General features: G+C 43.9%; 1 protein-coding gene across 36 annotated transcripts in view; it reads left to right on the plus strand.

Annotated features, from left to right (window-relative positions):
• The window catches only part of KALRN (kalirin RhoGEF kinase), a 637,850-nt gene that overhangs the window by 62,756 nt on the left and 550,396 nt on the right, over positions 1-24,698 (plus strand). For 3 of the 36 annotated variants that reach the window (XM_044771443.2, XM_070508999.1, XM_044771445.2), the window contains exon 1: positions 359-501. The exons of 30 other annotated variants lie outside the window; for them this stretch is intronic. In XM_044771443.2, the coding sequence (XP_044627378.1) occupies positions 435-501 (67 nt within the window). In that variant the 5' untranslated portion in view covers positions 359-434. Of the gene's footprint in view, positions 1-331; positions 502-24,698 lie in introns of those variants that run through there. 3 more of the 36 variants (XM_044771456.2, XM_044771458.2, XM_044771438.2) reach the window with 2 other exon arrangements.

Consider the following 24,698-nt stretch of genomic DNA (forward strand, 5'->3'; position numbering starts at 1 on the left):
TCCTATTAGGGGAGTCACTAGCCTATGGTGTAGGAGGCAGGGGAAGCCAGGATGGCGGGAGATCCTGGAATGAAATTCAAGACACGGCCTTGGCTGTGGGTTTTCATTCCCAAGACCACCTCTAACCTCGCTTCTTTGAGAAAGGCCTCTATGGCTTCCCTCCCCCGCATCTCTGACCTCCTCTCGGGCCCATGCAGGCTCAGTCTGCGTGAGGCTGCGGTGTTCTGCACTTGTTCCTTTGTTGCTGTGAAACGGGCTCCCGGCACAGTCAGCCTCTGTGTGGGAGGACCGGTGGCTGTCTTCTCAGGCAGGCATTTGCTCAGAGCAGCCTGTGCGCAAGCCGAGCGTCAAGTAATTCCGGCCTCCTCGAGTCAGCGGCGGTGGGACGAGGCTCTGCTGAGGGGACTGGCTGTGAAGGATGAGTTCAGGGTGGGATGACGGACCGCTTCTGGGACCAGTGGTATCTCTGGTATCTCCGCTTGCTCCGGCTGCTGGATCGAGGTATTTCTGAGTGTGTGTGTGTGTGTGTGTGTGTGTGTGTGTGTGTGTGTGAGAAAGAGAGAGAGACAGAGGGAGGTATACACTCACATACACAGGGAGAGACAGAAACAGAGACACACACACACACACACAGAAAGACACAGCGGAGAGGGGAGCAGAGAGCAAGAAGAGAGAGAAGTAGGAATGAAACAGCCGACCCATGGAAAGTAAAGAAAAGCTGTTTTCCTGGGGACATTTGTGACCCAACTGGTCACTGGCAGCACAGGGCTGTTTGGGGAGCATCTGCATATCAGGATCTCATTTCTTGCTGGGTTTATCATCAAGCTCAGTACTGTAGTCAAAGACAAGTGAAGCCCTGTCTCTCAAGGCTCTTGATAGAGCACTCTGAGAAGCAGTACAGCAAGGAGAATGGTCCCTGCGGCAAGAAGCTGGGGGCCAGCAGACACAGGCTCCCATTTCGGCTCTGCCACTTACCAGCTCTGTGACTTTAGGCTGATTGATAGCACCTTTCCGAGCTTGTTTCCCCATCTGTAAAATGGGTATGGTGAGACCTATCTGCTAGGGTTCTTGTGGAATTAATTCATAATGTAAAACACATAATGTCTGGTGCACAGTAGGTGCTTTATTGGTGTTTGTTTCATCCTTACATGCCTGGCAGCCTCATGGAGCTGTAGCACCTGTCCTGGGGACATCTCCCTTTATGGGTCTCTGTACACAGAGCTGGCACAGAATTTGCAGTTAGTGGAGAGGGAAGGGAAAGTCCATTTTATTCCTCAGGTTAATCTGACCTTCATACATTTCACCATCAAATATTAATGTGATTCAAATCTCCAGGTAATGGGACACAAATCCAGACATTCTGTTATAAGGAAGAGCCACTTAACTTGGTTGAGTAATTGATTTTTTAAAAAATGTTAATAAAAAATAAAAGCAAATATTAAAAGGAAAAAAAATGTTTAGTGCTATTTTTAAAAGCTTTGGCTCCTTTAAGAGGTTTTGATAAGAATGAGGTCAAACTCCTGATGGAAAAGATGGTGCTGGGGAAGCCCTGCTACACTACACACCCCAAGGTGTGTTCATTTCCATCAGGAGCAGTCTGTGGTGTGCCAGGAGGTCAGAACCAGGTAGGAGAAGAGAGCTGCACGGAGCAGGTGAACCTGGGCTCCTACTGGGGAGAAATCAAAGATGGAGGAAACCGAACATGTGAAAAGCAGTCTCTCACTTGCACTGAGAAACAGACCAGCGGGAGCCCAGGCTTGAGATGAGAGTGTTAGGAGAGAGCCAGAACTTCTTCCTGGTGGAGATTGTAGACTAGGGGAAGGGCAGGGAGACCACCGTGAGTCCGGTTATCTGTGTGACCTCAGGCAAGTTACTTAACCTCTTTGTGCCTTCTTTCTTTCATTGTAAAAGGGGATGATGATGATAATAGTAGCACCAACTCAGAGGAGTGCTGTAGGGTTAAATAAGAAACCACAAGTGGAATACTTATTGCAGTGCCTGGCATGAAGAAAGTACCCCCTCAGTGTTAGTTTTCATTACCAAGACAGTTAATTCTCCCTCTCCCACAGACTCCTTGGGAAGGACAGGAACAGGTGGTATGTAACAACCAGGAGCTGAGAAAAGTCCAAATAGGAGTTGTTCGATACTTAGAGACAGTTTATACTTACATGAATTACAAGAAGATTCAACTAACATATGATGCTAATTATAAGAAGAAACTAGATCTTAATGTATAAGCTATACTACTACTAATTTATTTTTATTTTTTAGAAAGTGGTTGAATCCATGAATGGCAAACTTAGGTGCAAGTTCTGGCTCCAGTAATTTCTAAGGGTGCTTGAATAAATGATTTACCCTCAAACTGACCCTCAGTTTGTTAATCTGAAAAATAGGAATATTAATAATGTATCTATCCTATAGAATTTTGGGGAAATTTATTGTGTTAGTGTATATAAAAGTGTCAGGCATTCTTAGAAATATCAGGTTAATGAATTTATGGATTGATGGATTGACCCATCCCCTTGATTAGCAAAAGTTGGTTGCCAGAATTGTGTGTTCTTCCATGCGTGTTTGGCTGTAATAGGAAAGTTATGGTCTTCGTAAACAATCTCTCTAGGGTTTTCTTTAATGTGAAGCTTTAGACTAGCAGCTCCTGACTGTGCAGTGCAACTTATTTCCAGGCTTTCGAGGGTTGGGTGTTGATTATGTTGCCCAGTTCTGGTTAATGGATATCAAAGTATCACACATGTACGTGTGTGCACACCCACTTCCATATTCAAGCGGCATTTTTGGATATAGCAACATCTCTAGTAACTAATGTCAACTAACATTGTATAGACATTGTATACCATTGTATAGACAATGGCATGTTAAAACAGCATGCTAGATTGAGCTAGCTCATGAGAGATGCTCAATCAATATTTTTTGAATGAATGGATAGATGAATAATGAACCCATCCTTCTGGACAGTCAACAAAATTCTCCTAGACTTCTCTTTAGTGTAAACAGAATTTAGGTTCCTTTATCTGTTTTAGGATTTTGTGTCATTTCACCCTCGTCATTGTCATGCCTCTTGTCATCTTGAAAGTAACAGGCCTCAAGAAAGTGAGGAGAGAATAAGAAATTAGAAGAAATGGGAAATGATGAGTTTAGCCCAGGAAATTGAAATAATTGACAAGCTGTGTGCCAGCCTGAGTCATTCTCTTGGCTGTGATTTGACACACCTAGGAAAAGGGAGGAAACGTTAGAATACATCATGGAGCGGAAATAAACTTCACAAAGAAATGACAGGGTATCCTTGGTGATTGCAGACAAACCTTTTGTCGCCCACATCATTGTTCAGTTAAGGGTAAGAATTTTAACAAGTAAAAGGAATTGTTTTCTAGGCCTGTACTTAACTGTTTGTAAGGACTTATAGGATAATGAACTGCTGGCTGACTCAGACATGATTATTTTGATGATTTATTTCATTAATAGTAGACGCTGTTTTTACAGTGTTTGTTGCTGGGCATTTGTCAACTCTGCCGATTGTGTTCTGTGCTTACAGACAGTGACTAAGGAAATGGTTCCTATCGTGGGGACTGTCCATCAAAAGAAAGGAGCTCATCAGATGTGAAACATGAGTGGTATATAAGAGAAGTAACATTGCTTTTTTTTGTTGTTGAGTTTCGGCGTATCCATGGGACCTGACAAGTGAGGTGGGGGTTTACATTCCTTTGTTTGCATGTAAGTTTTTTTGGTGGTGAAAGGAGAAGACTGAAAAGACTTATGCTCTTTCTTCTTGGAGCGTGGGCTGTGTTTCCCAGCATGTGGGAACGTCCACCACTGGTTGTACATGAAATGAGTTTAGGCGATTTACATGTCACTGGAGGGTCTCTTGCTGGTCTCTGCCTGGCACCATCTGGAGGACAATCCATTCTGTCCAGTGTCTGTTCTGCTGCTCTGTCCATCCCCCTGCCCACACCCCATCCTGTGCAGGCCCTCCTTAGCCCCACCCATTCCTCAGATTTCCCCTCATTTCCGCCAGCCCTGCCTGGGCCTCACACTCTGTCTTGCCTTCATCTCTGGCTCCGGATGTCTGCCTCCTCCAGCCTCCTTATTCCCTCAGTCCCTAGGGCTCCTTTAAAGGCACAACCTCATACCGCTTGGTGCCTGCAAGTCCATTCTCTGGTCTTCCTCTGTTATTCTCCAACCCATCGCCAAGCTTTCATCCTTTCTCACCCTTATACCTGAGCCAGCTTTGCTCCATGCATCCTGGGTCTCCTGCCTCTCCCTGCTTTCTAATTCTGAGCACCTTTTCCTCTCAGCAGCTACTGTCTCTTCTTTTGCTCCTGCCTTTTTATGTCACCTTGCCATTACCCCCAGTTCACTAGTTTCTTTTAAAAATAAATGTAAGGGACCGGCCTGGTTAAGTTCACGTGCTCTGCTTTGGTGGCCTGGGGTTCATGGGTTCAGATCCTGGGCATGGACCTACACACTGCTCATCAAGCCATGCTCTGGTGGCGTCCCACGTACAAAAAAATAGAGGAAGACTGGCACAGATGTTAGCTCAGGGACAATCTTCCTCAAGCATAAAGAGAAGGATTGGCAACAGATGTTGGCTCAGGGCGAATCTTCTTCACCAAAAATAAATAAATAAATTTAAGTAAAAAATAGTCAGTTAAAAGTATCAAGAAAACTGTAGGAGGTATGTGGATATGGTGAAATGGTGACAGAAGTACAAAAATGACTGATATGTGGGAAAACTTCAGTGATATGTTGAATTTACCATGTAGGTTTTAGACAGCTAATTTCTTGTTAATGTTTTGTCCACATTCCTGTAGCTACCACAAAGTGCTTTGGATTCTAGACCGGAAATCAACTCGTTCTCATCCCTGGATGAACAGTAGAATCATCAGGCGCTCTTAGAAAGTGCAATATCTGGTTCCTCCCTTCCCACCTGCCACCCCCGGCCTATTAAATCAGAGTCACTGGAAAGGGGGCTGGACACTGGCGTGTTTTAAGAGCTCTGCAGGTGATTCTAATGGCAGCCAGATTGAGAATTGCTCCTTCCCATCCTTTAGTGTGAACGCCGGAGAGTAAAGGCAAAAATGACTCTTCAGCAAAGTAACAGAGTAAATGAGAAAATCAGTCAGGGTATGAGAATAGTAAACACGGGAGAGTAAACACAGGAATGTACTAAGGAACAAAATTTAGAAGAACAGAATCCTTTGGGTATAGTTCATGCAACTTTCTTCAGAAACTTCAACTACAATCATTTCCTATCACTATCGAACTAAACCTTGACTTTCCTTCATATTCCTAGGAAAAAAATTTACCTGTGCTCCAGGATGTTGTCTGGTCCCAGCTTTGGGTTTATCACCCGAGGGCTTTGGAGATTGGCATGGTGGTTTGTCACTGCAGATGTCAAAAACCTTTCCTTCTTCATTTAGTTTAACTCCAATAGGTGGGCACCACCCATCTTCAGCTAGAATTAGAGAAAGAAAAATCCCTTTCTCCTTCCGGATAGGTGGGCAGCAAGGAGAATAACTTTCCTCAAGTCTTCATGGTGTTGGGCTCTAGTTCAGCCAGGAATTTACTTGTGTTTCTCCATAAAGTTCACCTCTCCCTGTGTGGCCATTCTCTGTTGCCTCAACCTTCAAATCTCCCAGCTGTTCTAATCCGAGGATTGATGCTGCCCAGGTGCAAAGCAAGGTCAAGTGGCAGCTGGCCCTCATAGCCGTGGCTCTCGGGCACCCTGATCTTTGCTCTCGTCCTTCCCATGCCTGCAGCCTCTTCCTGGCCCTTGGTTTCCCCACACTGAGAGATACCTTGTCTTTGGCTTGCGTGCTGGTCAGTAATCTGCCCAGCTCTGGCCCCTGACTGACTCAGACTTGTGTTTCTACTTAGTCTGTCTGCTTGTGGCCACTCTCTACCCTGCCACGGACTCTGGATATCCTCCCTTGGTTTGGCTTGTTCTGCTTCTGTTAACTGTTGCATATGTGTGTCCAGCGTGACGTGTGGCTTCTTTGGGCCAGCCTTTGTGACTTGTTCCTTCCCTCCTATGTTCAGGGGGTAAAAGAAGAGAAAAGCACATAGCATGTGTATGAAAAGTGTCAGATGGCTCTCCTGCACTAGGAATTTTCTAATTAGTGGGGTTTAGGTTGTAATAATCTTCCCATTGAGCTGAATATTCATATAATGGGTAAAGAAGTTACTTCAGCTAGCCTTTTAAGTCATAAACAGATATCCCATCATTATTTAACTGGCTTTTGAAGGTCACAAGCCACTTTCCTAAAGGGACTAGGTCTTTGTCCAATAAACAGGTTGAACACAACACCACTTGAAACACCATCCCAGGACAATTCCCTGTGGCTCCATGTCAGAACCTCCCCAGCAACCTTCATATTTTCCTGTGTTTCCACTTGAAGTGCCCCAAGCCTCCCCTGCTTACAGTCAATCCACACCCTCCCCCTTCCAAACCTCATAGCCCTTATGTCCTCCAGAAAAAGCTGCCCCAATTACTCATACCTGGTTCTCTTCAGAGACACGTGGGCACCTAGGTGCAGGGCTGGTGTTCCATGATCCCCAGTGTGCTCCTGTGGGTAGTAAGGATACACCTACACCTCTTGGGGTTGTTGTGGGCACTGAAGGAGTTAGTATGTGTGGCAGTGCCTGGGATGAATAAGTGCTCAGTAAGTGCATATAGTCCTCCCAGATTTATGTTGCTTTTAGGAGCTTAGTTACATCTGGGGGATCCTTTCCCTCCATTGAGAGTGGAGCTTCCCTGAGGGCAGGTCTTTGTCCCACCATCCCTTTGTATTCTCACCCAAACACCCCGTTAAAGGTCGTATCCTAATAGGAAACCTAATAAGTCACTTTGGCTAACAGAGTATCTGAACTCTTCAAGGATCAAAAAGAAGGTGCTGATTGTCATGGCATTGTTCAGGAAGAAAAAAGAGAACTGTGATGATTGGACAATTTCCACATCTTATCCCTCTTGGTCCTCATTGTGTCTCTCTGAGATATGTTACTTCAGTTCCCATTTCAAAGATAGGAAACGGGCTTCTCAAGGTTAAATACTTTGCTAAAGTTATAGAGCTACCAAGGGAAGAGTCAAGATCCAGGACCCCCAATCCCATCCAGGATGAGTTCTCTCCAATATCTGCTGTCATACAAGTGGGGAGACCCCAATCTTTTTCTCCAGCATGCACATTAGACTGGGGTGTCTGCCCACCTCCCCATCAGCAGAGAGTAGAGTATATCACTGGGATGTCTTGTCTGTGGTGTGAGATCACTAGACAAGATATATCTAGGCCAAGTCCTGGGGGAAGGACACCGATAGCTGCTCTGTGAGGTCCTGGTGTGGTGTTTCATCCAGGGGGGTGGAGGTTACTGCGATGTGAGAACAGTGCAGCAGCACTTCCCTGGGTGTGGCATGGCCTCCCAGAGCCTGTTCTTCTGTTGTGGCATATTCAGTGATTGGTGAGAGCCAAGGGCAGTGGGGCAGCTGTGTCCCTGGATGGTCAGAAAGCCAACTGGATTCCCACTGCAGGTGATGGGTGTGCTCTTCACTTTGTGGATGGAGGTGGCTTGTTATCAAAGAAATGGTCAAAGCAACAAATATTATTGTTATCGGTGGCAGTAGTAATTGTATCTACTAAGGGCGTAGGTATAGTAGGGAGCATTTGCGGGTAGGAAGTAGGATTCCTGCCCTCAGGGAGCTTACAATTCAAACTCTTGAGATATCAAGAACTAGCAGTAACCTCTCTGAGTCTCTGTTGGTCCCTGTATCAAGTGACAGATTATTTATAAGGAGGATCCCTTCAAGCTTTAATGTTCCATGTTTCTATGTGGACAATACCTGCAAAATCATATACCTGCAACACCTGTGATTTATCTATGTGATGCCACAGGGTATTATTTCATGGTGAATTGCTAAATGAGTGCTATAAATTCACAAGAGGGAGAAATAATTGGGTCTGAATGAAAGAGGAAATACTCATTCAACAAGTATTTTCTGAGGACCTACTATATGCTATGCCCTATTCAAGTCTCTGGGAATACAATGCTGAGGAAGACATATTTTTTGTCTTCATGAAGCTTTATAGTTTAGTGGGGGAAATAGACAATAACAAATAACACAATAAATAATACAATGGCAGGTAGAATAAAATGGAGAGAAGTGAGTTAAGCTTCAGTGGTACTTAGTTAAAGGATGGAAGTCGGAGAGTACAGACTGCCTGGAGCATGTGCATGGTAAGAGTTAAGTTTGGAGAGAAAGGTTGGGGCCATCTTGTGGAGACTCTTGCTTGCATGACAGGTTAAATGCAAATGATGGCAGGGTAGTAGCATTCAATTAAAAAAATGTGTTGGACCATTCCTGTGTACCAGGCAGGTGCTGGCAATACAAAGAATCATAAAATGATATAACATGGTATCACAAAAAGCCCAGTTCCTTCATGCAATTTAAGTATGTCCATGTTTCTTGAGAGCAGTTAGGGTGGGAGATGCATGATTTTGAGTCATCTACCTAACAGTGACAGTGAAATTGCTAGTAGCTCGAGGTAGATGGTATAGGGGAAAGTGGACGAGTGTAGACTGATCTTGGAAAGTGTGGACATGGGGAGACAGGATCAAAGAGATGGGAAGGGTATTCCTAAGTGTAGGAGGAAAGCCAGGATACGAGGAGAAGGGACAGCTAGGGACCCCCATCTGCAGAGAGATGGGGCAATGTTGAGAGGTTTGGGACAGAAGGCACTGGTGACTACTCACAGCATTGTTTCAGCAGCCTCGATGAGGAGAAACCAGATTGCCGTGGGAGGAGGTGGTGAAGATGAGGCAGCAGCAAGCACACATTGTTTGTTTGAGAAATATGTCAGAAAATGCAAAGTAAAAATAGAATGGTGGCTGGTGGGACATTAGGGTCAAGTGACAGTTTTGTTAAAAAAGGGAGGCCTGAATGTGTTTGAGCTGGGGGAGGGGGCCAATGACAGAGAGAAGTTTGAAACTGATGAATAGAAATGGATTTATTAAATCACTCAATGAATATTCATTGAGCACCGAGAGTATTCCAGGCCCTCTGCTATTTGCTAGGGATAAAGCATGAATAAGGCATGGAGTCTTCATGAAGTTGACATTCTAGTGAGTGAGGCAGACAATACACGAGTCAAGCAACAGCTGAATTTATAAGAGCTTGGGATAAATGCTGTAAAGTGCAGCAGTGACCTGGAGGAGGTAGGAGTGAGTTGAATAAAGAGTGCAGATGGAAGTGGTAGACTGGAGGAGAGAGAATGCTTCCTCTGTTGAAAGGAAGGAAGAAGGGGGAGCTTAGAAGGTATTTTTAAGTAGAAAAAAGGAAAAATGAGGAAATGCAGTTCAGATGGCCTTGATATTCTTAGCAAGAGAGCAGGCAATGTCATGGGCTGAGATTGGAGAGGTGGGCTAGTTCAAGACCCTGGATAGATTCTTACCTGCTTCACTGAAATCTCCAACAACCCTGTGATGTAGGGGATCTTATTCTCATTGTATAGTTGAGATAACTGAGGGGGTTCATAGCGGACCCATAACTAGAAAGTGTCGGGGGGAGGTCTATCACCTGAATGTTCTGCCATTGAACTGCTCAGAGGGGACTGTTGTTAATGAGTGGAGAACCTTGAGCCTGTCTGTGAAATCAAGAGATCATTCTCTCCTCCCACCTCTTATACAAAACCCTATGCTGGGCCCTCCAGGGAACCCATGGAGAGGAGATGACACCTGTGCCTGGAATGCACTAAACACTGATGACTCAAGCCATCAGCATGTACTTACTATTAAGCACACTGTCCTTCTGAGTTTTCAGATTTTTAAGGATTTGGATAGAGCAAGGGAAAAGGGCATTCAGGGTGAGATAAAATGCAGCGCAAACACTAGTGATTCAGAGGAAAAGTGTAATCAGAGAAGCTGGGGCTTGATCAGATAAAAAGTGAATATACTGGTTCAAGAGATGGTATTGGGTCAAAGAAGATCAGTGGTGAGTAAGAAGAGGCTTTTATTTCTCCTTCTCTTTGCCTCCATAATTGCACCCCCAGCAAAAGAAGAAAGGGTCAGAGTTAGAAGAGACCTCTTTAAGAGATGAGGAAACTGAGGCCCAAAGAGATGATTTCACTTCCTAAAGTCAGTTAGTTATTGGCTGAGCCCACATGTGAAGCCAGGACAAAAAAAACTCCAAGTCGAGGCCTCTTTCCATTATATTCCTCTGTGGTTTCAACCCAATTCTGTGCCTTTTAACATGCTAACAGCCTTGATGTAGTCATTGTATGTAGCACAACGGGAAGACTGGAGAATTCATGGGTTTGATGGGTGTCTAGTTGCTTTTTAAGGCTCCAGGCTTTTTAAGGCTCCAGGAAAAATTTCTAAGAAGCACCAAAAGCAGGATTGTACTTCTTTCTCCATCCTCTCTTGTTATTATCATGAAAAATAAGCTGAGTGGAGTTGGAAGTGACACCTCCTGGCTCTCCCCGTCTATTGCAGAATCACACTCAGAACCCAGTCCAGGGCAGAGGCAGAGGACTGTCTTCCTTCTACACTCAGGCTTAGAGGAGGAATTGGCGTGAGGCTTTTAATCTCCATTTATGCCGAATGAAATCTGTTAGATGGGATAATGAGCTCCATATTTTATAGACTATTTTAAGCCTGTCTCAAAATAAAGTACAGGGCCAGGGGTGGAGGAAGGACGTAAGTCTTGGAGACAAAATGCCATGGCTTACTCATCAGTGTTTTCATTTTAATGATCCCAACCCCAGTACAAGTCCCTCAGTGACACTGTAATGGAAACCACATTTTTTTTTTCTACTGGAAGTTTCAGGATGAACACAGCCAAATGCTTCGAGGCACAATTAAGGTTACAAACTCTCATCCCCAGTAATACACAGACCTTTCACCCCAGGGGGCTCAGCTAGAGACAATGTGGTTGGAAAGCAGTTAAAATTATAGAGACATTTCTTTTGCCAATCTCTGGCCCACCACAGCTTCTTTTCTGGGCCTTCCCTCATCTTCCCCCTTCCCCTTAACCACTGCCTCATCCCTGGGTAGGAATAAACCAACACATAAATAAATAAGAACCCTGATGTTGACTCCTTCCCTGCCACAGGGAAAGAATCTCAGACAGATGCCACTGTGTCTGCAGGAGGCTGGACAGGGCTTGCAGAGGCAGGACACGTGTAGCAGGAAGGGCAGCCAAGGGAGCCTGCCAATAGATGTGGGGTACTGGGAGAGTGGAGGCAAATGTGTCATCAATAAGTGTGGGAGGAGGTGGGGAGTGTTCTGCACATTACAGGCTGGAAAATCCACCTCATAGGAAGGTCTTGAGGGCCTAAGAGAACAAGATGGACCCTTCTTCTGTGTTTGGACTTGATGGGTTGAGAGCTCTCTCAGTTTGCATCTCCTTTGCCTTGACAAGCTTTCTGAATCTGCAAAGATCAAAGTTAAGAAACTTGGCATGGCCAACCAGATTATATGGGCTTATTTTTTCCCCCCTCTTAACCACATTTTGAACACCTGGAATATATAAGATAGTGGGAACTTATCCATGTAGGGAAGGCTCTAGTTAGCACAAGGAGCAAAGGAAGGACTAGGGTATTTGCCTCCTGGTTGCCTTGGTCCTATACTCTGCCCCTGGGGGTGGCGATTCTGGGACAGGCCATGATGAGACCCAGGTGGGCACTCTTCTTGGCTCCTTAGAGATCATATAACTGCTAAATTTCTCTTTTCACTACCCCCCTCACCAAGGGGCAAATAGTTGCGTTAATAATATCACCTGCACTGGGAATGTAAACTGGTGCAGCCACTATGAGAAACAGTATGGAGGTTCTTTAAAAGATTAAAAATAGAACTACTGTATGATCTAGCAATTTCACTTCTGGATATTTATCCAAAGAAAACAAAAACACTAACTTGGAAAGATATATCACTCTCATGTTCATTGCAGCATTATTTACGATAGCCAAGATATGGAAACAGCCTAAGTGTCCATCAATGGATAAGTGGATAAAGAAAATGTATATATATGTATGTATGCAATGGAATATTATTCAGCCATAAAAAAGAATGGAATCTTGTAGTTTGTGACAATGTGGATGGGCCCTGACGGCTTATGCTAAGTGAAGTCAGACTGAGAAAGGCAAATACTGTATGATCTTACTTATATGTGGAATCTAAATAAATAAATAGCCAAGCTCATATATACAGAGAACAGATTGGTGGTTGTCAGAGGCCGGGAATAGGTGGTAGGCAAAATGGGTGAAGGGAGTCAAAAGGTACAAACTTCCAATTATAAAATACGTAAATCATGGGGACGTAATGTACAGCATGACGACTATAGTTAATTATACTGTGTATTTGAATGTTGCTAAGAGAATAGATCTTAAAAGTTCTCATCACAAGAAGAAAAATTTTTCTAATGTATGGTGACAGACGTTAACTAGACTTATGGTGGTGACCATTTTACAATGTATACAAATATCAAATCTTTATGTTGTATACCTGAAACTAATATATGTCAATTATACCTCACTAAAAAAATAATAATACCTTCAGGAAGATGTATTATATAGTACATCTTTGATGTATCTTTCTGACAAGTATTAAATACGTCTCTGAGTCTCACCTTCCTCATTTGGAGAATTAGGGTAATACCTATCTGTGGTAGTCATAAGAGCTGTTCACTAAACATTTCTAGCTCTCCGCCTTCCAGGCACATGGTAAGATTGCACTTGCCTACACCTTTAGCCATGTGACTTGCTTTGGCCAATGAAATGTGAGCAGAGTTAAGTGTTTCATTTCCAAGTGTAAGCTCTAAAAGCCAATATACTACTTACTTCATTCTCCCACTGTTTCATCACTTGTAGAAGCTGTGTGGGTATAAAGCCTCCATTAGCCTGGGACCCTGAATGACTGAGCATAGCCCTCTGCTGAACTAAGTTGAACATGTAGTATGAGCAAGAGATAAACATCTTTTCTGTGAAGCTATTGAGATTTAGGGAGTGGTTTGTATCCATAGTCTACCAAGCCTATATTGACTGATATATACCACCTCATAAGGCTTTGTGGGGAATTACACAAAATTCAAATCTATGTAGAGTGCGTGTCACATAGTAGGTATTCAATAAGTGGTGGATATTTTATTCTTGTTATTAATATCATCTGGATGCTTTTGGTTGCAGATAACTGAACCCAAACTCAAAATGGCATATCCAAGCTCAAAAAGGCTTAAACAATAAATATTTCTCCTCCTCCTCTCTTCATACTTCTTCTCCTGCTTCTCTTAACAGGAAGTTCCTAAGTTGAGCCATTATATCAGATGTGCAATATTATTACCAGATTCTTATTTAGTCTGCCTGTGGTCATTAGATTTATTATATCTATAGATAGTTGTATTTCATCAATTTTGGAAAATTCTCAGCAATTATCTCTGTTCCTTCTCTTCTCTCTTTTTGGGATCCCCATTGATTGAAATAGAAATTTCTTGAATTTGAATCAGTTTTGAAATTGAAGTTGAAATTTCTGACTGTATTTTTATATTTCTTATCGTTATTTCTATATTTTTCATAATTTTCTCTCTCCATGAGGCATCCTAGTTTCCTCTGATTTATCTTCCAGTTTATTAATTCTCTATTCAGCTGTGTCTAATCTGTATTTAAATTTGTTCATTGACTTCTTAATTTTAAGTATTGAATTTTTCAGTGCTAGAATCCCTATTTAATTCTTTCTCAAATCACTTTTTATTTAAATTTTCAGTTTAATTAAAAAACTTTTAAGCTTGTCTTTTATTTCTTTGAACATAGTAAACATATTTTCTTTATAGTCTCTGATAATTCCAATAGCTGAAGTCTTTGTGTGTCTGTTTTTGTAGTCTGCTGTTCTGATGGTTCTTGCTCGTGGTATCTTTCTTCCTTGTGTTATCTTTGATTATGTCCTAGTCATTATTTTTGGAAAAGATTTTATGAGAATAATTCAAAGCCCAGAATGGTAACTTTTTCCTGCAGTGGTCATTTTCTTTTGCCAGACCCCTAGGGATATTACCAGTCCAGTTCCACCCAACCCAAGTTGAAAGCATGAGGTTCCTTGGATTCAGATTATAGGCAGCTGTGTTTCAAGTTTCCATGAGAGCTGGTTTGTTTATAAATTATCTTTACCTTAAGGGTGAAGACCTCCTTCTGGGAAGCCCAGCTTTGGGTGGGGTATTATTTATCAGAATCCCTTCCTTGAGCAGGCCCTGAACTTTGATTTCTGCTCCTCTTGCCCATCCTGGCTGCCAAAAGCATAGCTTAGTTTTGCCAATATTTCTTGCAGATTGGCAAATGCTCTCAAGGAAAAAGCTGCCTTGTGTTTTGGGCCAACCTCTTTAGATTCTCACCTTCCCCTAGGTTTTGGCCTAATGATTCTTGGTTATCTTCTTAGCTCTTTAATGCTTTAAAGAAGATTTAAAAAACAAACAAAGAAACCCCAAAATACAGTTGTCCTCAGTGGGAGAGTTGGTTCTAATTCCCCAGCCTGCCATTACAAGAAATGAAGATCCAAGGATTCCAATTCTTTGCATCCTTCCATTCCCTATAGGCCTAAGATGGGTGCCACAATTCCATGTGTTACATGGAGAGCTGACAACCACAGAAAGAGCCTGTTTCTTCATGTGTGTATTCACATATGTCTTTTAAAGAGCAAGAAAACCTTTCCCAGATGTCCTTTAGGAGACTTTTGCTCATGTCTCAAAGATAATTTCACCACCAATTCCTAAACAAGTCACCAGAAAAGGGATGCGATTTCCATGATTGGTGTAACATAATTAACATTTACCCTGTGGTGCTGGAAGGGTTTCTGCTTCTCTTGAAGGACATGGATGCTTGATTCCTGCACAAAATCTAAGTTCTATAAGCAAGGAAGAAGGGGGGTAAATTGCTGCTGGTAAGGCAACCAACTGAATCTGTCTCACCCTGTGCTCAGTTAGAGTTAAGGATTAAGAAGTGTAGGCGTGTTTCTTGCCCTACTTGGGGACCTAGATGCTCTGAATGATGCAGGAAAATGTAGAGCCAAATCCTGATGGAAAGGATTCAGAAATGTTGGAGGAATGTTCCTTGAAAACACTCTTTGTAACTTAAAAACTATAAAATTTGAGATAGCCTGTGATCAAAAATGTAATAAATTTATTTAATCAAAATATTCAAAAATAGAATTCTATAGTGGAAAGAATGGCATTATTGGGAATTTATTTACCAAATTTAATCACACTACAAATTACTTCTAAGGATGAATATTGCATAAAAACTATTGCATAGGATGGAGTCATATAGCTCCCCTGGGTGAGGTGGGTCTTTCCAAGTGTTCCTGGCAGAAGTGGACTGCAGCTTGCAGAATAAGGATCATATGAAGGTTTAAGGATCCTCACAGACCTCAGGAACATGGGCATCACTTCCTCAGCAGGGATGGAAGGCTCTCCTTGCTCTAATATACTTGCTTTCAGCGTGTAGGAGCAGGGTTGGAGGGCACAGAGGTGAGGTATGAGGGTGCCAAAGAGAGTCTTTCCTGAGGGCTGGCTTGCTCCCTGCCTTTGAGAAACCAGACAGACTCAACATCCTGCCTTTGGGACAGGAGGCTCCGGAGGGAGGGAAATTTATTCTCCCTGCTGCCGAATGGCCCTTCGATAGTATCCATCTGAGAGGAGGAGGTTCAATTCCTGAACCAATGCCTTCCACACGTTCGGGATCCATTTCCCCTCCTTCTCTTTTCCATGGTCCATGTCTATGGCTTGAAGTTATCTTGGACGTTGTCCTTATCAGTCCATCATTTGCCACAGGTTGCTAGCTCTTGGAAGTCCCTCAAAGAAGATAGCCAAAGAAAGTGTGCCAAACCAGTTGAAAGTGTGCATGGGGTGATTGTTTTGGTTGCGGGCAGCTAAGTACAGCCAGGTTTTAGGGATTTCAAGTAAGGTGAAAGTGAGCTGAAAGTACACCTAACCGTAGGTCTGTCCCCTTTTATCATCTCAATGCTGTTTGATCCTGAAGCTCCACCAGTTAAAGCTATTGGTTTGCATGAGCAGGCTCCTTTAAAAACCAAAGAAAAATCTAAAACTTAATAAAATTTGGAAGTATCAAGTCCAGTGGCCAGATTTTTGCTGATTGACTTCCTTTTTAGGCAGTATGCTGAATGGTTAATTAAGTGTGATGAGGCTTTGAAATCAAGATGGTCTGGTTTAGCCCACAACCCCACCACTCACAACTGCGTGATATTGGGCACATCACTTAGCCTATTTAGGCCTCAGTTTCCTCGTTTATAAGATGCTGACAATATCAGTATTTATCTCCCAGGGTTGTATGGATTAAGTGATGTTACACATGTTAAAGGCTCAGTGAATGTTAGCTATTCATTCTTAACCTGTATTGCTTCAAATCTAACTTTTGGATGAGAAGAAGATGGTGGAATGGTCAAGAGGGGATCTGGGGCCCAGAAGCTTAGGAGATCAGGTTTGGGTTGGGTGGGGGAGACAGAATGTGCCTGGAATGCTGACTATTGGGGCTTTGAGAGAGGGCAATCAAGAGTTGAGTGTCGGGAGGGAGTCAAGGACCAACTTCTACTTGCCTTGAAGTTTGGTCCAAGGCCCTTGGGGAAAACCTCAGCCTCAGGCTGCCCTGTGCGCTTTGCTGTGACTGGGATGTGTTTCCTACAGGAGTGGAATCATCCATAAGTATCTCCTTTTAAGGCCCTGCCTCCTCCCCATGAGGTTTCTTGCCGGGTGGCTGAGCTGGGCTGCCTCTGAAGGGGCAGTTCCTCTGCTGCCGCAGCCCACCAGCTCAGGGTGCTTCCTGCCTCACTGGAGCACCTTCTCCAGTAAGTAGATTAAGGGCTTGGATGACCCAGCCCAGAGTAATGGACACACTAATTGGCAGGCATTAGAAGATTTCAGCATTGATAAATCTTCAGGCCCTGGGCTGTATCTGCTAAAATCCATTCTTATCAACCACTTTGGAGAGAAGGATCTAAGGGCAGTGGTGAATGCCTGTCTCAATGCAGAGAGGGAGGGGCTGAGGGAGCTGAGTTCTGGGAGGTGCTGGAAGGGTAGAGTCGGCTGTGGGTGGAAGTATTAAAAGAAAGAGGAAGGCAGAGGAAGGATTTCCCTCTTTAGATAGGAAATGTGGTTGTAGTCAGCTCTTCTCCTTTAGCACCTCAAACAGAGGGATGAGGGAGGATGCCCGAAGCAACAGATTGGGAGAGAGTTTACATCAGAGGCAAAGAAGGGTAGGGAGCTTTAGTCTACACTGTGGCCACTGTGGACATTTGGACACGTCCTGGCCATTTCATCAGAGAGGTAAGCAGCTCATTGGTCCCTGTTTGTGTGATGGGTTTGAATATGAGGAAGGGGAAAGTAGATTTTGGAGAGACCAGGTGTTCTCTTTCTCAGATGTTTGTCTCTAGCCAACCCTGTGGGCTCACGTCTGAGCCCTGAGGAGAGGAGCGCTGTGCAGAAATTGAAGAAACTGTTCTCAAGAGGCCTCTGTGTGACATGTAGGGACAGAAGATGCTCATCTTGTGGACACAGAGTGGGGAAGAGGGACTTGGCTTCCACCAGGGCTTGATCCAGGGCTAATGAGGACCCCAGGGAACTCAGGCCAGTTGGCACTTGGAGTATTGGGGATTTGAGAACTCTAGAGCCAGCAGTCTGGTCAGATGCTGGTGTCCTCATAGAGGGCACCTTAGGCATCCTCCAGCAGCAATGGACAGCCAGAGCAGAAGAGGTAGGACATGATGGGTGTGGCGAACGGAATGTTTGGTGAGCACAGGGGAGCACTAGGAAGATTTGAAGCGGGGCTCCTGGAAATAATGGGATGAGACTTTTCAGGGGCCGAGATACCACATGGGAAAGGAAATCAGGCCAAAGCCAGTGAAATTTGAATTGCCTCTGTTAATGGGGCCTTCTTGTCTGGTGAGGACTAGAAAACTCAAGCTATAGAAGAGACATCTTGGCACTGAGGTACTCCTTAAGTTGACAAATATTTATTGAATAGCTACTCTGCAAAAGTACTATTATGAGAGTGAACAAGACAGGCAGAGTCTTTGTCTTCATGGAAATTACAGTCAAGGGAAAGGATTACTTTGTTGGAACATGAGAAGCAGGGAAGCAGAGGAGAGGAGAAGAATTCCAGCTGTGGACTTGGCCTTGAAAGGCCTTGAGGAATGGCGAGAAGCTGCATTTGTGGAGATGGAGGAGGGCAGCAGTGGAAAAGTCCAGCATGGGAAGGTTTGGAGAGTTTGGGAAATAATCTTCATGTGGAGATCATGTGTGCAGGCTTGTTGCAAGAGTGTGTGTGCAGGGGATTTGGGATAATGAGAGAGAAAGCTGGAAAGGCTGGCTCAGTGGGCTCTATGTTCCACACTAGAGATTTAGGATTCTATTTAGTAGTTTATGGACAACTATTGGGAGGCTTTGAGCAAGGAAAGCAACTTGATCAATCCTTTCCTGTCCCTGGCTGAGGTCACTTAGTAGCATTGGCGTTAGGCAGGGCTTCAGGCCATGATTGTTTCAATGTGTTCTCTTCCTGGCTTTCTCACGGGAGCAGTCGTAATCTTATTTTTACCCACGTCTCTGTTTTGGATGTGCGTCAGATGCGCGGCTCCATGCCTCCACTTAGAAGAGAGCTTCCGTTCAAAGTGCTGTGTGGGTGGAGTCCTTCCGCTACTGTCCAAGCCCTGCTGCCCCTCCTGGCTGTTGACCTTGGCTATAGAGGGTGTGTCCCTTGATTTAATGCTATTTGCTTCCCCTGCCTTTTGGGCTCCTTCCCGATGCTTCTGAATGACCCAGGGTTCCTGCAGGGAGGTTGGGCCAGGGGCAGCTTGTGGTTTGGGTGTCAGCTAGGGGCAGCAACTAATAAATGAATCGTCTGTTATCTTGGGAATGTAGGTCTTTGCTTCTGCCAGATTTACTTATTTTATCTTAAATACAAGCAGCTTCATAAATTTAAATTGCTTTCCAGAAACAGACCCTGGTTCCAGGAACATTTCTCAGTGTAGAAGACAGGATTGTCAACAAAGATGGGGATGCATTTTTAAAGATGTCTATTTACCAGGACATGGTCTACAAAGAAGCAAATTTGATGGCTTAAAACTTGTCTTCTGTATCTAAATGAAGGGTGTGTTGCAGGTTTTTCTTCCAATGGCAGTGATGTTTTAAAATATACTTAAGGTTCTGTTAGCTTAATTTGGCCTGGACACTATATTCATGAAGGGAAGGCTGTGGCTCAGCTCACATCCCTCTGTTGGATGGCAAACTTCTCTCTGGTCCTGGTTAGAGACCACATCTTCCATTCCAGCTTGTAGTCTCTCAGTAGCTTTTTATTAGTCATGCAAGGGCCAACAAAAATAGTATAGGCAGATAAGAAAAATCTAGTCCTTCAACTGGAAAAAGAACCCAGAGAATATGGCCTCTTGAGAATGGTTGTGTTGTAATTTAGTGGTTTTGGACATTGATTACTTCCTGTGTGCCAGGAACTGTCCGAGGTGCTTATCTCAAACCTTGTAATAGTACTGTCCCTGTTTTACAGATGAAGAAACTGAGGCTCAAAGAAGTTATGTGACTTGCCCAAGTCATTCAGCTTGTCTAATGGGGAGTCAGGATTCTAACTTAGGTTTTCTTTTTATAAACCTCATGTTCTTTCCACTCCTCCATCTGGAAAATGTGGTGAGAATATCTATACCCTAGACACCTAGAGGAAGAGTCAGATGTTGGACTGTTAAGTGACATCTTGGGGTCTCCTCTGGCCACCAAAGTATATTTGGCTGTGACCTTTGGCCTCTTCTTGCTTTGAAGCAGAGTTATCTCTGTCCTGTTTGGTATCCAAGTTAACATCTGCTCATTGCCAAGTGGACCCCTGGAGACGTCTCTGGCTCTACCTTCCAGCCCCCAGCCCCTTGCCCAACTGGGAAAGTAATGGAAGATCAAGTGGCAGATGGAAGATCAGATTTCAGACATTGCAGGCTTCATTCTGATCTGCAACAGCTCAGAAGGAGAGGAGGGGGGACTGGCGGGTGCATGGACAAGTGTGTTCCATTGACCTGCTGCCCTGAGCTGGGGTCTGTACTGGGAATTTCTTTTATGGAAAAGAAAAACAGTGGTGTTTTTTTCTTGAGCATGTGGGGGAAAAAGAATCAGCAAATTATTTGATATTTAAGTAACTAAAACATTTATTAAGAGTCATGTCTGGGGAAGGCAGAATTGTTATGATTTGAAAGGTGCCAGGAAGCTGCTCCCTGTCCAGAACCTCTCTGACCCTGGCAGTGCCTTGGTGCCCAGGAGGGTTCATTCATTCTTTGGGGCTAATATCACTCAGCTAATCCCTTTATGAGTGTGAAAATATTGCATCCTGGTGTTAATTTAAGATTCCTTGACTCCGGAAGAAGTAGAGGAACATTAAGGCAGTGGGTGTGTGTGTGTGTGTGTGTGTGTGTGTGTGTGGAGTGGGGGATGGGTGGTGTCATTGATTGGAGTGACTCAGACGTGGCGGGAGGTATTCTGGGATGGCTTCCTGGAGGAGAGAAGTACTTAACATGGTGTGGTGTCAGAGAGGATTGTTCTTTCAGGAGCTGTGGATTGGGGCATTCACCAAGTTACTGAGCATCAGTTTTGAGTTTCTCGGATAATGGAATTAGCTCTAATAGTACAAGGTACAAAGCCATTATGAACTCACAAGCCTTTATAATTACTTTTTGGAAACCCTTTTTGCTTTGGCATAGTAAGTCTTTCTCACAGTGCCAGGGATTTAAAAATTTAGAAATGACATTTAGTTAATGCAAAAGGTAAAGTCCCTTTGGGTTTCAAGCTGCCTTGGGAATCTACTCGTTCTCCTCCACAGGGCCAGTCCTGCCTCCTCTCAGGTAGCATCCAGAAAGCCTCCCTGAGGACATGCGTGGAGGAGGGTAGAGGAGAGTGCCTGCCCCGAGGGTGACTGCTGTGCTTGCCGGCCCCAGAAACACTCTGTGGGGATGCAGGAGTTACTTCCGTCTTCTGTGCCAGGAGCCAGATTTCAGGGAGGCTGAGTGGGGGCCTCCCAGCTGGAGTCAGGACAGAGGGACCACAGATGGCAGATGCTCTGGCTACCACTTGATGGGTCTCTTTTGGGGGCTGAGGGGGTGGGAGAGGCTTAGACTACTCCCTGTGAAGGAAATAAGGAGTGCCTTTCTTAGGATCTAGGGAAGCTCTAGCAACCGAGTGAGGATCACGCCATCTCTGCAGGAGAGTTTCTTGGGGAGACTGCGAAGACGTGCGAAAATGTGAACAGTTTAAAAGAGCAACACACAGAAACCCTCTGCCCCTGGTGTAGGTCCTGAATATTACCAAGAATTCTGTACATCTATATGAGGGAATGATGGAAATGTTCACTTAGGCAACATGTCAACAAGTTAGGCAGTGAGAGCTAAATAGTCATTGAACTCCAATAAAAGTAAACAAATTTCGTTTCTCATATTTTGTAATAACTATGTCTTATTTGAGCATTTATTATCTACCAGGTTTGTCCTAAACACTAGAAATATATCTTCTTCTTTAATTGTCACAACACTGGGAGGTAGCTATAATTCTCTACAGTTTATAAAGCACCTCCATCATCTCGTTTGATCCTTCCAGCTACATGTATTTCCCCATTATACGAGAGGGAAACTGCCACGTGCAGTGACACTGGAACTTGAACTCAGAGCTCTTTACTGCAATTCCAGTCTCCTTTTCACCATCACAGTGCCTGGCGCTCTTTCTCCCCACTCCCTCTTGTTCTATAGAGAGTTTCTCGGGATTCTGGGTCTGGGAGAGGTATCTGAGCAGGGTAAGCTTCAAGAATGTATATGGGGTTGAGAGGTGTGAGGTGAGAAGGAGCAGGGCCCTGGGGGATGTGTCAGAGACAGTGTGAGCATAGCCCAGGCTCCGCATTGAGAGGGGGCTGGCAAGGAAACACTCCCACTTTGGAGAAGAATGAGGCTGTTCTAACGTCTTCAGATCTGTGAGGGGACTGACGATACTAAGACTCACTGATGAACGGACAGAAGTTTTCAGACCCAAGAAGATATTAAAATAAATATTTAATTGGAACAAATTATGCTGTGAATCATTAAGACAAACATACATCTCATGAATAAGTTTTCTCTTATTTCTCTGAATCTCAATGAAATATTTATTGAGGAAAATGAAGTCAGCTCACTGTTTTGCATGAGTAAATGCCGTTGCTGGCTTCCAAGAGCAGCTTCTTCAGGATCCATCCCGGATATCAAGGATGGGGAAGGAGGCGGGGAGGCAGGAATCCTTCCAGGCTGACGCGACATGAGCAGGGGTCAGACTGCCCAGATCTGGTAAGGCTGAAGTAAAGTCTAACATTGTGTCTGGGATAGAAAAGGGAATTTAATTTTTTGTCATTTAATGTTGATTTTGAAGGTCCTGGAGTACTTTCTAATTTGGGGAATGGGGAGGATGGGCTTCAGCGTAAGTGCGTTGAATTTTCAGATGGTAAATCCTGAGATTCCTATGAGGATGTCTAGAACTTAGAACACTCTGATTCAGGTTAATGTCTCCTTGTAGGTGACACACAGATGTCTTATGCCATTCCCAGGCTGCTGGCTGGGTGTGCTCTGCCAATGCTAATGATGTACTCATCGGTGTTATAGGTGGTAGGACTCACAGATGCCTATGGGGATTGGGAGAGCAAAATCCATTCACCTGATCTCACCTAGGGTAGTAAGGGATACTGGTCCATGTCCCAACAGAGGTCAACTCCAGCCACTGACTTCCTTAGCTGTGGCATCCTCTAAGAGTTATCAGAGCAGAGCTGGCTATTCCAGAAGATGGATTTCGAGAGACCAAACCAAAAGACAGCAAGTGTGGGTACGTATGCAGGATCTCTGGCCTCCCTGGACTGGCGTTTGCTGCAGTTATACCCCTGACGTGGTAGGTGGTCCTGACTTCTGGGTTCACGGTCTTTTGGCAGGCAGATCCTGTGTGGGTCACAAGATGGATGTTTCCATGGGTGGTCTCGCTGTCCAAAGTCTGGCTTGCTGCTCCAATTTCATTCTGGTTTTCTTCTTGCAATGCACAGGTGGCTTATGTCAGTCTTCATGGATGAAAGATGACTTTATTCCTCCCTCACAAACACAGTGCTCTGGTCTGGGAGAAAGCTTAGCTAGCATGTTGAGGGATTGTAGGTCACTTAGGACTGATTATATTGTTTTCCTTGGCCTTAGACTTCCCATGTTCTAAATCTAGGGTATGATTAAAAGGATTGGCATGGAAGAGGAACCCCTGTTGCTAGCAGAATTACTGAATTCAATTAAGTATGTTCTGAGATTGTGGGTTGGATGCTCTAGAAGATACAGAAATGTTAGTAGACAACCAACAAACACATGGAGACAGAGATTGGATTGGTGGTTATCAGAGGGGAAGAGGGAGGAAGGAGGGTGAAAGGGGTGATCAGGCACACATGTGTGGTGATGGATTGTAATTAGTCTTTGGTGGTGGACATGATGTAATCCACACAGAAATCGAAATATAGTGATGCTCACCTGAAATTTATATAATGTTATAAACCAATGTTACCACAATAAAAAAAAAGAAATGTTAACAGAGAATTTCTTATCTTTGAAGGAACTTACAAGCTAGATAGGAAAATTAAACATATATATATATGTATTTCACATAACTGTATGACTATTCATTCAACATGTATTTACTCAGCACCTTCTCTTAGCAGACCATAAAAGAAATCAGAAATGCTGTTACCACCAAGCTGCTTAAAAAGACATGTTTATAATTATATTGTGAAGTGGAGAGTAATATGAGTTCCGGGAAAATGCTCTCTGAAAGATTGTATTTGATGCAGGGGTATAAACAGTACTTCTGGTAGTAGATCAGAGGATAGAACCACGAGATGGAGATTTTGACTGTTTATATTGTCCTACCCACAGAACCTAGCACAGCCCCTGGTACGTGTAGATGCTCAATAAATAAATGTTGAATGAATGAATGAATGATTGAATTCTGCTCGGCTGGAGTGATCAGAGAAAGCCTCATAGAAGAAGTCCAGCTTGCGTTAGATATTTATAACATGATAGAATTTGGCTAACACCAGGAAGGGCATTTTAGGTTTTTCGGGAGAAATCACTGCCATCTCCACAGCACTCTGATATTGACTTCTCTTTCATGTTTATAAAATATTACACAAGTAACTCCTGAGCACTCAGCCGTTTCTTACCTCCTCTATCAGACTATTAGGAAAGGGTTGACTCTGGAGCCCTTGGTACCTGGTTGTATGATAAAGTGCAAGAAATAGTGATTTATTTCTACTTGAAGCATTTTTATAGTTTGGGGATGCCTTTGAAGCCCTGTTGAAAGAGGCTGTGGATGAAATTCTCCATAAGGCCATTAATTATTGAATTTGCTTTGTTGTAAAACAAAGGAGCTGCTCCTAGGTGTCAGCTGTTGAAGATGCTGAGTGAGTTAGTATCATTGTAAGTGCTCCTAATCGCAGGCAGACCTGTTAGCAGACGCTTGGGGAAGAAGATAGGACACTGTCAGCACACTGCTGCAGGGAAGATGGGCAATTAGTGGCTTCAGGTGTCACATAGCATCCTTCTCCCTTTGGTCTCCCTGGTGCTTTCTGTTGGGCAATCAGAGATTTTAGTTATGACTCTGAAAACAAGTCCCAGTGAGAGAATTCTGG

The sequence above is a fragment of the Equus asinus genome, chromosome 5 (assembly GCF_041296235.1).
Source record: "Equus asinus isolate D_3611 breed Donkey chromosome 5, EquAss-T2T_v2, whole genome shotgun sequence".
Lineage (NCBI taxonomy): Eukaryota > Metazoa > Chordata > Mammalia > Perissodactyla > Equidae > Equus > Equus asinus.